Below are 14,336 nucleotides of genomic sequence, written 5' to 3'. Positions count from 1 at the left end.
TCAAGTGGTAGAGTGCTAGCCTTGAGCTGAAGAGCTGAGGGACAGCGCCCAGGCCCAGAGTTCAGGCACACAACCAGACCCCCCCCCCAAAAAAAAAGACTTACATAGAGGTCAGTGAAAAATAATCACACTTGAGGGGTGAACCTCAGAACCCCATGGAGACAGGGAAACCATGGAATCCATTCTGTCCTGACGGTACCAAGCCCTGAGACAGAGGCATGAGGCAACCAACAAAATCATCTACTGAGAGAATTCCTAGGCACATGAAATGCAATGGGCTTTTGGGCTTCCAAGCCTAACTAGAGAGAAAAAAAAAGGGATGTGTGAAAATTACCTACTCAGATAGAATGAAAATCCTCTAGGAAAGGAATAGGTATAAGTGACAAACTCCTTTGAGGAAGGTCACGTGGCTACAGCACTGACAGAAAAGGCCTGGCAGATCATTTGTTCTATTTTGATCCCAGGAAGCACAATGGAAAACGGTCCTCTTTAAGTCTTAAAGGAAAAAGGTTAAAAACAAAAACAAAAAAAAAGAGGGTCTGGGAAGGTGGCTCAGTGGTAGAGTGCTTGCCTTGCATGAACGAGGCCCTGGGTTCAATTCCTCAGCACCACATAGCAGAAAAAAGCTGGAAGTGGCACTGTGGCTCAAGGTAGAGTGCTAGCCTGGAGCTGAAGAGTTGAGGGACAGCGCCCAGGCCCAGAGTCCTGGCCCCATGATCAAAAAAAAAAAAAAAAAGAAGTTTTCTGGACTATTTTCTTTATTCCTAAAGTAGTCTTTTAATTCCTGTTAAACTTCTGTCCAGAAGTTCCAAACCACTAATTGTCTCCTTAAATTTATTTCATTTTACTGCATACCAAATAAAGATTCAAGTCCAATAACATGTTCTCAAGGAAAAAAAAAAAAACAGAAAGGGGGGAAAAAACCCTCATGTTTTTATCTTATGAAAATTTACATGATTAAAGAGTTCTTTAAGAAAAAAGCCTAAGAATTTCCAGGAAGAAACACATAAAGAACATAGAAAACAAAAGCTTCTAATGTCTGAATGATAAAAGTAATCTTTTAAATAGACCAATTATGACAGGAATCAAGATTTTCAAAAACAGAGTTGGATCAAAAAGAAACCAGTAGAAACTTAGGTAGATAAGTAAATTTGGTATGAATTGGACCTCCCCTCAAGAAAAGAAGAAAGATTTTGAAAGTGGAAAAACCACTGGACTGTACATAAAATGTACATCAACTATGTACTTTATTGAAAGGTAAAAAAGAAAGTATTTCCCCCAGTAAAAGATGGGAAAGTTTCTTTGGGACCCATAGTGTCCGTGCAGGTAAGCAATGCCCATGCATATAACACATGTAAAGGCTGGCCGGAAGAATGTGGTGGGTAGTGAGTGCCCTTCCTGCCACTTCTGCTACTGAATCTGCTACAGGACTGTTTATCAGCATCACCCACAGCTTCACTTCTCCAGATATTCATTGAAGGCCTGCTTGAGACACACTGCCTGCAGTGGCCCTAGGAAAGGTCCTAGGAAATAACCATTCAGAAAATATGCCTTCAAATTCTTGCCTCTTCTCTAAACCTACATTATTTTTTGTAAATATATTTACCCATATTAGGGCTTGAACTCAGGGCTTGGCTGCTGTCCCTGTCACTCAAGATTGGCATTCTACCACTTGCGCCTTCGCTCTACTTCTGGCTTTCTGTAATTAGAGATCTCAGATTTTCCTGTCTGGACTGGCTTCAAACTATGATTCTCTGATCTCAGCCTCCTGAGTAGCTAGGATTACAGTTGTAGTGAGCCAGTGGTACCCAGCTAAACTTAAGTTCTTAAACACGTAAAGATGTAAATTCTTTCACAGTTTTCTTTGGGCCAGAGGGGAAAAGGAGACAAGACAAAAGAAGTACTTATCTGAAATGCTTGGGGTCAAAAGTATGGCAGATGTCAATTTTTTTTTAATTTTGGAATATTTGCATGGGGATTGGACCCAATCTAAACACAACATTCATTTATGATTTGTGTACATCTTATACACATACCCTGAAGGTAATTTTACACACTGCTTTAATTAGTTTATGCATGAAAACTAAGTTTTACAATATGGAACTTTCCACTTGTGGTGTCTTGTCAGCCTTTTCCCCTTTACTGCTTGATTATCTAGCTGAGGATTCCATAAACTCCAAACATACAAAGAGTACTTGTTTAAGTAGGTTATCTTAAGACATGGGTCAGTTTATAAAACTTATCAGTAAATCCAACAACAGTAAATTCACTCCTTTTTTGTTTCAATTAGATTAGAATCATAAACTTGAAAATGACTTTGGGAAGTCATATATCCCTTGATAGACAGGAAATCAGATGACCAACCAAGGTCACACTGCCAATCAGCAGCAGAGCTGGAACAAAACCCTATAGTCTCCTGAGTGTCGGCAAAGTAGTATTTTCCTTGCTGTCACATCCCTGCGCCTTCACAGCTTTAGAAAAATAACATTTTCCTTTTTGGTCAATAGTTTTCATCCTATTTAGTCAAGAATTCCATTGAGAAACTTGCCAAAAATGTAGGCTCCTTACTACCAGAAGTATGTATGTAAGTACCAAGACTTCATATATGAGCCTTCACATACAAAACACTCAGCCTTGTCTCCTGCTACCCTTTGATCCAAAGAAATGTATGGAACACAGAAACTTCTCACACCTTTAATTTAGTTTTTTAAGAATGTAGGGCTTTAAGACAAGTAAATTAAAGAATATGAAACAAAGTTCCCTAGATCCCAAGCAAGTGACTTAAAGCTTGAGGCAGGCTAGTCTTAGTGTTCAAAATGGAATACAATTTAAGAATTCCAAAGTATTGTTTCAAATGGTCATCTGAAGGAATCTGGGGGGCTAGGGGGAAGGGCACAACACAACTCTCCTTTTAGTTCCTAATTTTTCTCTTGGTCAAACATAGCCCTTAAAAAGGACATACTATCCATGGCTGAGAGCCCTACACAGACACTAACCTGAGAAAACAGTCAAGAGGAACTTTGGGTGAGGCAGCCCTTGACAGCTACAGAATATTTATTACAGTTTGCTTTCTGGATCTCTTCTCCAGAGAAGGAGGAAGCCCCATTCCATTTGAGCAGCAGCTTCTGCATCCATCACTTGGTTGCATCAACAACCCACTTCCTGGAAGCAACGAGCTCTTCTGGCTGTTTATAAAATTTTGCAAGCACTAGGAGCTTGTGTGCCAGAAACTCACACTAGCCCAGGTGGAGGGAGGAAATCACAGACACACAATTATTTTAGTTAAAAATAAAACAAAAACATGTAGACATGATACATGATATTGAACCAAGGTTCCACACTACTAGAACCAGAAGAAAGAATGTACTCCCAAATTGCAAAACAGATATATCAATAATCCAAAGCTCTCGTTTCCTTATCCACAAATTTTTCACAAACGTTTTGGTATATGCTGCTTTGTTCCTAAATAGAGAACCACTGTTTTAAAAAAGCATCTAAGGTAGGCATCTACCCTGAACAACAGGAACCAATATACAAGGACACATGCACCTCCATGTTTATTGCAGCACTGTTCACAATAGCTAGGATATGGAAACAACCCAGATGCCCCACGACAGATGAATGGATCCAAAAATTGTGGTATCTATACACAATGGAATATTATGCAGCCATTAGAAATGACAAAATAATGGCATTTGCAGGGAAATGGATGGAGCTAGAAGGAATCATGTTGAGCGAAGTAAGCCAAGAACGAAGAGACAAACGGTACATGGTCTCCCTGATAAGTGGATGCTAAATCCAAAATGTTAGGTGATACGACAAAACTAACAGGACTTAAGAAACAAAGAACTCCCACTCATCTGGTTGAACCACTACTAAATATCCCCATGCTGCTGCTCACATATATGATATATAACATGTGAACACCGTTATATGTTACAGACTGTGATAGACAATTTGCTCCAGGAAAGTTAGAATGAACTTGTGGCTTTAAATGATCATCATTATTCCACAATACTGTGAAATTCCAGAAATTATGTAATCACTTAATCACAATAAAAAAAAAAAAGAACCTCGGGGAAGGGAGGGAGGGGATGGTAGGGAGAAAACAATGGAGGGGGTAACAATGTTCAAGAGGAAGTGTACTCATTACCTCACTCATGTAACTGTAACCCTCTGTATAGTATCTTTACAATTAAAAAAAAAAGTATCTAAGGGGCTGGGAAGGTGGCTCAGTGGTAGAGCGCTTGCCTTGCATGCCTGAGGCCCTGGGTTCGATTCCTCAGCACCACATAAGCAAAAAGAAAAAAGCCGGAAGTGGCGCTGTGGCTCAAGTGGTAGAGGGCTAGCCTTGGGCTGAAGAGCTGAGGGACAGTGCCCAGGCCCAGAGTTCAGGCCCACGACCGGACCCAAAAAAAAAAAAAAAAAGTATCTAAACAAATGCCTTAAGTTTTAAGCTTAACAGAACAATGAGTTTAAAACTGACATTGTTGGATGTGTTTTTAAACCAGCAAACACTCTATACTCTGCCTAAAATTAGAATTTCACAGACAGAATATGGAATTATCCCATACATATGACAAAGTGAATAGAACCGGACTAACTCCCATTCAGATTTCACTACGCTGCAATATAACCTATTCTGAAGGAGCTTCCAACCAAGCAAGAGGCAGCAGAGAAATTAAACCATGGACTTCTATAAAACAAAACATCACTCAGTAGGTATTTGGAAAAAGTGTTTCCAAATGCGTCTGATGTTTAAGACAAGCACAAAGAGTTCTAGGCACCTGGTTTTTTGCTTTTTCCTTTTCTTTTCGAGGACTTTTCTAACAGGGTGCATCTAACTATTTAAAGCAGACTAGAGTAGACACAGCTGGAAGGTCAGGCAATACAAAGTAAACAACAGTTAACTCAATTCAGATTCAAGACTTAACTACAACCAATGGCCAATTAACCCTGTATTAAACAATAATATCTGAAATATGATTTCTAAGTGATCCGTTGTAATTGTGTTGTTCTTTAATGGATTTCAATCAACAATTAATACTTTGGTAGAAGACTCCCAATTAGGGGAAGGCCATGTGTGAGAGAGGAAAGCAAACAGAATTGCACATTCTGAAAAACAGACTAAGGACAAAAGGACTTTCTAAACACCTCCTGCAAAGAAAAAAAAAAAAAAGGAAAGGAAAAAGAAAAACAAGCCCTATGTTGTGAGAACATAGAAACTAGACTTCCCAAAGTGTAAGTCATTCTGGGGGCTGGGAAGGTGGCTTGGTGCTAGAGCGCTTGTCTCGCTTGCATGAGGCCCTGGGTTCGATTCCTCAGCACCACACAGCAGAAAAAGCCAGAAGTGGCGCTGTGGTTCAAGTGGTAGAGTGCTAGCCTTGAGCTGAAGAGCTGAGGACAGTGCCCGGGCCCCACGACCGACTGAAGAAAAAAAAAAAAAGCATTTTGTAAATACATATCTTTGCAAAACTCTTTAGAAAAAGAGACAAAATAATTTTTCATTTTTTTCAGAAGTTGTTCAATTTTTCTTTAGTCATCCTTTAGTAAATAGTATACTAAGTGCCTTTTTTTTTTTTGGTCGTGGGGCTTGAACTCTGGGCCTGGGCGCTGTCCCTGCGCTCTTCAGCTCAAGGGAGCGCTCTCCGCTTGAGCCACAGCACCACTTCTGGTTTCTGACTGACTTTCCTGCCCCGGCTGGCTTTGAACTGTGATCCTCAGATCTCAGCCTCCTGAGTAGCTAGGATGACAGGTGTGAGCCACTGGCGCCCGGCTTTGAACTGTGATCCTCAGATCTCAGCCTCCTGAGTAGCTAGGATGACAGGTGTGAGCCACTGGCGCCCGACCCGTTAATTTTTAAAGTCCTATACATATACAAAAGAAATTATCTGTTAAAAAAATAAACAATATGGAAGGGATCCTGGGAACATCGGCTTACATCTGTAATACTGCTATAGAGATGGAGATCAGGACGATTACAGTTCTAGACTAGCAGAGATTGTCTCAAAACCTCATCTCAATGAAAATGTTGAATCACTACTGTCATTCTGGCTACATGGGAGGTATAAGATTGGCTCTTCCTAACTAAAATGTACGGAGCGTCTGTGAGTAATGCTTGTTGTCCTAGCTACTGAGAAGGCTGAGATCTGAGAATCAAGGTTCAAAGCCAGCCTGAGCTGGAAAGTGTGAGACTCTTATCTCCAACTGTCTACCAAAAAAGCTGAAAGTAGAACTGTGGCTCATTAGCCTTGAGCAAGAAAAATTAAGGGACAGCACCCGGGCCTTGAACTCAAGCCCCAGGACAGGCACAAAAGAGAATTTTTTTTTTTTTTTGGTCAGTTGTGGGGCTTGAACTCTGGGCCTGGGCGCTGTCCCTCAGCTCTTCAGCTCAAGGCGAGCACTCTACCACTTGAGCTACAGCGCCACTTTCAGTTTTCTGGTGGTTTATTGGAGATAGGAGTCTCACAGTCTCTCCTGCCCGGGCTGGCTTTGAACCGCGATCCTCAGATCTCAGCCTCCTGAGTAGCTAGGATTATAGGCGTGAGCCACCAGCACCCGGCCAAAAAAGAAAATTGTAGAAGCAGTGAGTGTGGTTCAAGTGGCAGAACACCTGCCTAGTGTTAAGCCATGAGTTCAAAATCCAACTGAAAAAGGGGAGAAGATCCAACTAGACAGCCTATACCTGTTGAAGCTACAGACTTCCTTACATTTTTCTGTCCATTGTGCAGATATATGCCTTGTGCCATTTTTCAAAAAGTGGGAGGGGGCAAGAATTTATTTAAAGCATCTTGCTGCATATGTCTTAATTAAAAAATATTTTAATCCTATCTTTCATAGTATCTCACAAGAAAGAGTAACTTCAGCTACCACAGGTCTCTTCTTTTAAATCAGTTGTAATCCAACCCCAAGAGCTAATACTTGAGATAAACAAACATGCTTTCACACAAAGAGCCTACAAATCTACAAGATTTGGAACTAGAGGCAGATTATCTGCCCCCAATTCAGTGCTCAGTCCCCATTATATCTAACAGGTAATTTAGGAGAAAGAATTTATCAGTCAGTATGTATTCTAGCCAAGATAAGCAGTGAAATTATTTGAATGAGCAAATTATATATTACTGGAAGGAGAAGAAGAAGAATAGGTTGAAGAGGACACTTGTTAAAAGCTGCATAAAGGAGACTTAAAAGATAAAGTTGGATGGGGTATGGTTTGGTTGCGTTGTTTTCAATCAACTTTGAAAAGGAAAAAGCCCTCCATCATTTCTGCAGCTAATTCTGCTAATGGAAGAGATCCTCCTCATTTCATTCACTTTCAATATATGCAGATCATAAAAGGTTAGAGATCTACACCACAAAAGTTTAAAGAATAATTAATGCAAAGCATTTCAAAAAGGAGAAAGGCCATGCTTTCTTAAAACCCTCTGAGCACTGTCTTTTGCCAAGACAAACTGAACAAGTGGTGATTGGAACCCGCATCCTGGTTCATAAGGAAGCTGAGACAGACGAGGTCTTGCAGAGATGAACGGATTGGTTGTTCACACAATGGGCTTTACCGGTTAGGCTAGATTAAATAGTAATAAAGGCTCAAACAATCGTAGCCATTCATGTGGGCAAGGCTGTGAACATGGCCATTCACAGAGGAAGGAACTCAGGTACAGGTGCAACAGGAGCAAAAGCAAACAGTCACAAGCTTTCCAGGTGGCATCCTTGCCAGATTCCTCAAATGACCACTGTGTTCCCAGCCTGTGGCCCCCACAATTACCATAAGATTGTAAACAGACCAAGACAAATGAAATGTGTTCTCAGCATATAACCCAACAATTGTCTGCCCTACTAAGTCCTCCTTCTTCAAGTCTTTCCAAATAGATACAGGTACAGTGAGGGTGCAGCCAGGCCTAAAGTCTGTAACCTAACCCCACTGGAAGAGTGCACCTGCATTTTCCCGAGCTATTGTCAGAGAGGCACTACTTACATCTTGGTATGGTTCAGTTTCAATGAAACGCTGGGATATAATAGGATAAAATGATTAGTCTCAGGACCTCTCACTTCCCTGCCTTTTCTACCTTTTCCCAAAAAAGTAATGCTAAAATAGTCAGCAGTATTTGTACAACTGGAACAGATTGTAAACTACTTCAATAATTTCTGCTAATTGTATAATTTGCCGCAACTGTTTATGGCTTCCTGCCTATTCATCTGAGATTTCCATGGGCACATGAAGTTCCACTTTATATGTACTCTTAACTCCTAGGGGAAAATTGCTGTTTGGATTGTGAACCCTGCTATCCTCTTACCCCAAAGACTCCTTCACATTAGAAAGGTAAACTTATTTCAGAAAATGTTTTGTCACTAGGCAATCAGACTTGGAGTGATAAGCCAAGAGAAGGATGCAAAATTTGAGTTACTCAGGCCTTAACCTTCAAATTATGCTCCACTCCCCACACTGAGAACTGGACCGCACTCAGGCATTGTCTTCATGGCAGCTCTAAGACAGAATGCCATGACACCCGCCCCTTTCACAAATAAAGAAAAAGAGTTTACTGGAAATTGCATGTGTAGTTGGAGAGTAGAGATCCAGAAATAGATGCTAAAAATAATTTTCAGTCTCTCCATCACTACTGCTGGATGGCACCAGCACATTTAGTAGAAGCAAAGAATGTTCCAAAGCCGAGGGCCGGTGGCTCACGCCTGTAATCCTAGCTACTCAGGAGGCTTGAGGATCGTGGTTCAAATCCAGCCCCAGGCAGGAAAGTCCAATAAACTTTTATGTCCAATAAACTACCAGAAAACCAGAAGTGGTACTGTAGCTCAAGTGGTAGAGCGCTAGCCTTGAGCTGAAACGCTGAGGGACAGCGCCAGGCCCAGAGTTCAAGCCCCATGACCCACCAAAAAAAAAAAAAAGAGAACGTTCCATCATTATCCATCCAGCACCCCTATCAATAATCTGGCTAAAGACCATGGAACAGATGAGTAGTAAATGTCTGTCTGTCTGTCTGTATTTATGTATCTATTTATCTGCTTGCTGGTTCCAGGTTTGGGCTCAGTGCCTCCCACCTTTCAGTCAGTACTTTACCACTTAAGCCACTATGCCTCCATCTTAGTTTTTTTTTGTTGGTTTTTTTCAAGATGAACCTCAATGGCTTCTTTGTCGGGGCTGACGTTGAACTGTCATCATCAGATCTTAGCCTCCTGAGTAGCTAGAATTCATGTGATGGGCCAGCAGTGCCTGTTTTGTGGAGTTTTTGTTTTGTATGTGAGGGTTTTCGTTGTAGTTATTTTTTGAGACAGGGTCTCACTATGTAGCCTAGACTGGTCTTGAACTAGTGATATTTCTTTGTCAGCCTTCCCAGTGCTAGGATTCCAAGTGCTAGGATTCCATGCCAGCACAAAGACTATTAATAGGGTGTAATGAACTCAAGGGGGAAAACAAGGATCATAAGACCTAAGGAAATGAAGAAATGGCTTTTTAAATAATAACTTTTTAAAAACAGAATGAAAGATCAAGTTATCACCTGTGGTTCAAAAGAATATGCAGTGTTTGGATAAAAACTACAAGAGATAAATTACACAAACTCAACACTATAGAAATACTTGGGAAAAAAACTCATATACATACCACCTCCCCCCACAAAAACAAAAGGACATAAATTGGCAACTTTCACTTTGACCAGTGAAAAACTGCAATTTTCATTATTTTCTGTAATCTTTAAACTTAAACATTTTGACCCCAGCTATATGACTCTATATAAATGACCAATTATTTAGTCAATCTGGACTATTATCCAAAACTGTTGAGGCCTATAAAATTCCTTCGGCAAAACAAAAATACCAAAAAAAAAGAAAAAAAGAAAAAAGCAAGTTCCAGAGGTCAAACTATTATAAAAAGTTCTTATCTCCTCTAGTTCTCAGTAGAGGAGATTAGGACAAATCTGAGTTTCACACTGATTCCAGAACTTGAAACAAAAGCAAAAGACAAGCACAGCGAGAACTGAATCCCAGAGGGAGAGGAACAGACCCCCTACATAAAAACACCTATCTACAATGGTCCCTAAACCTCCACAGGCCAGAGAACATCTGAGATTTTTAGACATTTTCCCTCCTCTGCCTGGGAATTTGTTCCTCAGCCCCTCCTCCCTCATGTATCAAGACAATGGCTTCAGCCTTTGAAACTGCATCCATTGTAAATAGCTCTGAATATTAACACAGTCCAGAGTCCTGCTCACTTTTAAAAGACCCCCAGGGTTTCAAATTGCAGTCACTGAGGAGGGGGACCGGGGAGTCAGTGAGTAAATGTCACCAAGCTCATTCAAAAGGAGCTGTACATTAGGCTTGCTCATGAAACTTAAAAGTTTCTTCAACCTATAGGGTATGGCAGAGGAATCCCTTTTATGTTTTAAACAAATGAAAAAAAGAAAAAAAAAGAAAGACCTGGTACAGCCAACGTCTTTTATTGCTTACAGCAACTTTCAGCTCAATGGTTCCTGTTTCTAGATTTTCATCACCTGTGGACATCACTTTTAAAACCACCATAGGCTACTTTATTTCATCAGTCTCCATCCAGAACTTCCTTCCTTCAGGGCTTTCACAGGTGTGCAACAGTGGGCCAGGTGCATTCATTCACACAAACCCCTGGTGCTCTCTTGGGCATTCCTGCCTACCCTGAAAAAGAAGCTGAAAAAACTGTGAGCCAAGAGGACACTCTTGCAGAAAGGGGGAGAGGCCCTTTCATTGTGAGAATGGTGTCTGGGGGCAAGAGAGAGAGGTCAGCCAGAGGCCTTCCCAACTGGTCAGGGAAGCTGTGCAGGGAACCCAGGAAAAGTCATTAACCCTGGATAGAGGGGGAGGATGGAGAGAGAGCAGAGGGAGAGCCACCGGGAACCAGGTCTCCTTACATAACACTTCAATTCCCTCATCTTTTTAAAGATGTTCTCAGGAACTGCTGGTATACTCCATGTGTAGTAATGGTATACTCAAAAGTGCCCTTTTTGAGATCCAGTAACCAAATGTATGGAAAGAAATCAACACACTCCTTTTTTAAAAGTCCCTTCTTTTTTTTTTGGGGGGGGGGGTCAGGTCATGGGGCCTGAACTCTGGGCCTGGGCGCTGTCCCTCAGCTCTTCAGCTCAAGGCTAGCGTTCTACCACTTGAGCCACAGCGCCACTTCCGGCTTTTTATGTGGTGCTGAGGAATCGAACCCAGGGCCTCAGGCATGCAAGGCAAGCGCTCTACCACTGAGCCACCTTCCCAGCCCTTCTTAAATAGTTTCTAAAGTTGTACTCTGAAAAAATAATTTCAGGGCTGGGAAGGTGGCTCAGTGGTAGAGCACTTTGCTTGCATGCTCGAGGCCCTGGGTTCGATTCCTCAGCACCACATAAAAAGCCGGAAGTGGCGCTGTGGCTCAAGTGGTAGAGTGCTAGCCTTGAGCTGAAGAGCTGAGGGATAGCACCCAGACCCAGAGTTCAGGCCCCACGACCGGACCCAAAAAATAATAATAGTAATAATTTCAAAGAAAGCAAATATCTGAGTTCTAAGAAGCTTAGCTTCTTCTAAGGTTCTGGGAAGCTGGGATATGATTTGGCAGTGTGTGGTGCTATTTATGAATGTGCTGTTGGACCATGCCAATCTCACCTACGTAATGGGGGGAGGAGAGGGAGACTAAGTGATTGATGGCTCCAGTACTATAAGTTACTATGCAGAATAAGTTATCCTCAGTCCCTAGAAGGAGCCCATTCACCCCTTTATCAGCATCATCCATTTTTCTCTATTCACTCTACATTTATAGTCATCTTTAAAAAGTTGTACTTTCCTCAGACTAGGCTCCAAAATTAGATGCACTATGTACAAAAGAAAAAAAAGTCCCATAAAGCCACAGGTCCCCTGCTATCTCAAACCCACAGCCTGAAACTGTTTGAACTGACTGCAGTAAATCTAGTTCATGGGCTTATAAACTAGGTTAAAGCATTTTCTAGATACAATGGTCTTAGAGGGTGTAAACTCGGTGAAAATATGAGTTATTTTATTATATTGTATATGAAGACTTTCTCCTCTCATGTGTTGCTGAGTTGTAGCCAAAAATAAAAGCATCTTGTGTTTCCATGTTTTTACGGAAATTTCAGAATAAAACTGAGAGTATAAATTGAGAGATCTGGAACTTAGGGGGGAAAGCATGCTTGATTTCCCTATAATGAGAAATAAAACTTCACAAATATTTTTCAAACGATCTCTGTTTTGTACAGTACACATATAACCAGCAATCACACTGCTTCAATCTTAAGATCTAATCAGGTTAACATATTGAATTTGCTGAAGCTCAAATACCTACTTTGGCATTTATTGATCATTAGAAGTGTGTGTAAAAGAGGACCACAATGTTAAAAGATATTTAAGCTGTGTGAAATATCACTCCTAAGCAGCTGAAGGCCTAAAAACCAACTCGTATTTTCTGCTCCAAAAAAGGGCAAGGCAACGTGGTTCTTTTGATCATCAGAAAGTGCAAACGAGAGAACACTCTGTCCTCTCCTGGAAGTTACAGCTTGAGAACCAAGTGCCTTCCCCAGAGTGCCACAGACACTAGCACTGCAAGTCACTCTTCCAACAGGTGAAACCTGGAGAAGTGCATCTGATTCTACTCACGTGGTTCTATTTAAAAACAAAAAACACCTAAGTATGTAAAGGAAAAAATAACTTTCCAGTCTGCCACAAATAAATAAAACCCTACCTAAGACAAATAGAGGTCCCATCTCCCCGTACTAGACAGAGCCTCTGCCTATGTTAAAACCTACCAGGTAGATGGATTCCACAGCGTAAGTGGATACGAGAGAATACAAGAGGTCCTAGCCAGTTTCCAAACCTGTACTAGCTCACCGTGGTCCAGTGCAAGGGGCAACTTAAGACTTGTCCATTTTGAGAAAAGATCTTAACATCTGAAAGGAATTAACTTCTCCTTACACAAGCCAGACATTCAGATAACATTTTCTACAACCAAGCCACAGGTGTTGGTTAAAACTTGTCTCACCAATTTTCACTTTAAAAAAAAGGGGGGGGGGGCGCCAATGTCATGCCTGGAGTTACTGCTGTGCCTCTCCGATGTTCTCGGAAAAATGTCCAATTAAACCGAGAAGTGGACTATTCAAGCCAGGCCTTTTTCTGGAAGGTACTGATAGTTCTACTGAGATGTTCATTCCTGATAGACAGGATTTGACTCACGGACCAGATATTTTAGAAGTAAAAGAGGCGACTCTATTCCACCCTGTGTACGTAAGTGTAATTTTTTTCTTGACCCCCCCCCCAGCAAATCTTCGGTAACAAGTGTCCTACTAACTCCTAATAGGCCAAAGTCCTGATAGCACACAAAAGTGCCTTTTTTGCAGTGAAACAAACTTGCGGAAAATCAGCCAAGCCCCCTGGTACCCTGCCCTGAAACAGCACTAGTCCAAAACTAATTTGCACCATTTATGGAGGAGAAACTCGAGGGGCGCCCCACCTTACTGGATCACCCAGCTCAACTCAACGGGGCCCTAGGGAACAGACAGGAAGGGTCTGGAACACAGTTCCCTAAAATGCCAACCAGGCGGGCGGAAAAAGAAAACTCCAGCACTCACGAGGTTTGGAAGAACCCTCAAAGACCCCCGGCCCCGAGACCCTCTTGGGTCTGGGGGTGGGGAGGAGAGACTTCCTCTCCAGCCAGAGCCAAACCCTCCGGGTCCTCGGTTCGGGAGGCGGCTACACGCACACTCGCTAATAAATAATGTAAGTGGAACACTGCAGCCAAGAGTCACCTTCATTCATTACCCACTGGAACACCAAGGCGCTCAGACACCAAAGAGTTGGATTACGGGGGGGTGGGGAGAACCACATCCCCACAGACCCCGACCCAGACGCCCCCCCTCCGCCGCAGACCGACTCACCCCCTCACCCCTGGCCTCGCACCCGCCCACCCCGCCAGCGCCCACGTCCTGACCCCCCGCGGGGCACGCTCGCTCACCTCCACACCAAGAGGCACTGTCGTTCACACTGACGTGCACTGATCGCTCACCCACGAGGGCACAACCCCCGCCCCGACCCCCGGCCGCTCCCCTCCAGGCCCCAGACGCGCGCGCTCTTCCCCGGGTCCCCCCCCACCCCACCCCCGCTACGCACGACCCCACGGCTGCCACTCACGCGAACGCGTCCAAGCCCCCATGACCCAGCCTGCACCCCCTTCCCGGGTAAACCCACCGCCGCCCCCTCCGCCACGGCCCCGCGCCTTCCCGCCCCGCTGACAGCCCCCGAGGGCGCCAAGGGCGGCACTCACAGGCTCCGCGTCCAGGAGGGCAGGTCGGCGGGCGGCGTCGCCA

The 14,336-nt window shown here is 42.9% G+C and overlaps 1 protein-coding gene across 1 annotated transcript in view; it reads right to left on the bottom strand.

Moving 5' to 3' along the window:
• Lrig1 (leucine-rich repeats and immunoglobulin-like domains 1) overlaps positions 1-14,336 on the bottom strand; it is a 129,555-nt gene that overhangs the window by 89,029 nt on the left and 26,190 nt on the right. Inside the window, exon 4 of the mRNA XM_013010367.1 lies at positions 14,294-14,334. Within this exon, the coding sequence (XP_012865821.1) occupies positions 14,294-14,334 (41 nt within the window). The remainder of the gene's footprint in view (positions 1-14,293; positions 14,335-14,336) is intronic.

The sequence above is a fragment of the Dipodomys ordii genome, unplaced genomic scaffold, assembly GCF_000151885.1.
Source record: "Dipodomys ordii isolate 6190 unplaced genomic scaffold, Dord_2.0 Scaffold12, whole genome shotgun sequence".
NCBI lineage: Eukaryota > Metazoa > Chordata > Mammalia > Rodentia > Heteromyidae > Dipodomys > Dipodomys ordii.
This window is presented reverse-complemented; position numbering and strand designations above follow the sequence as displayed.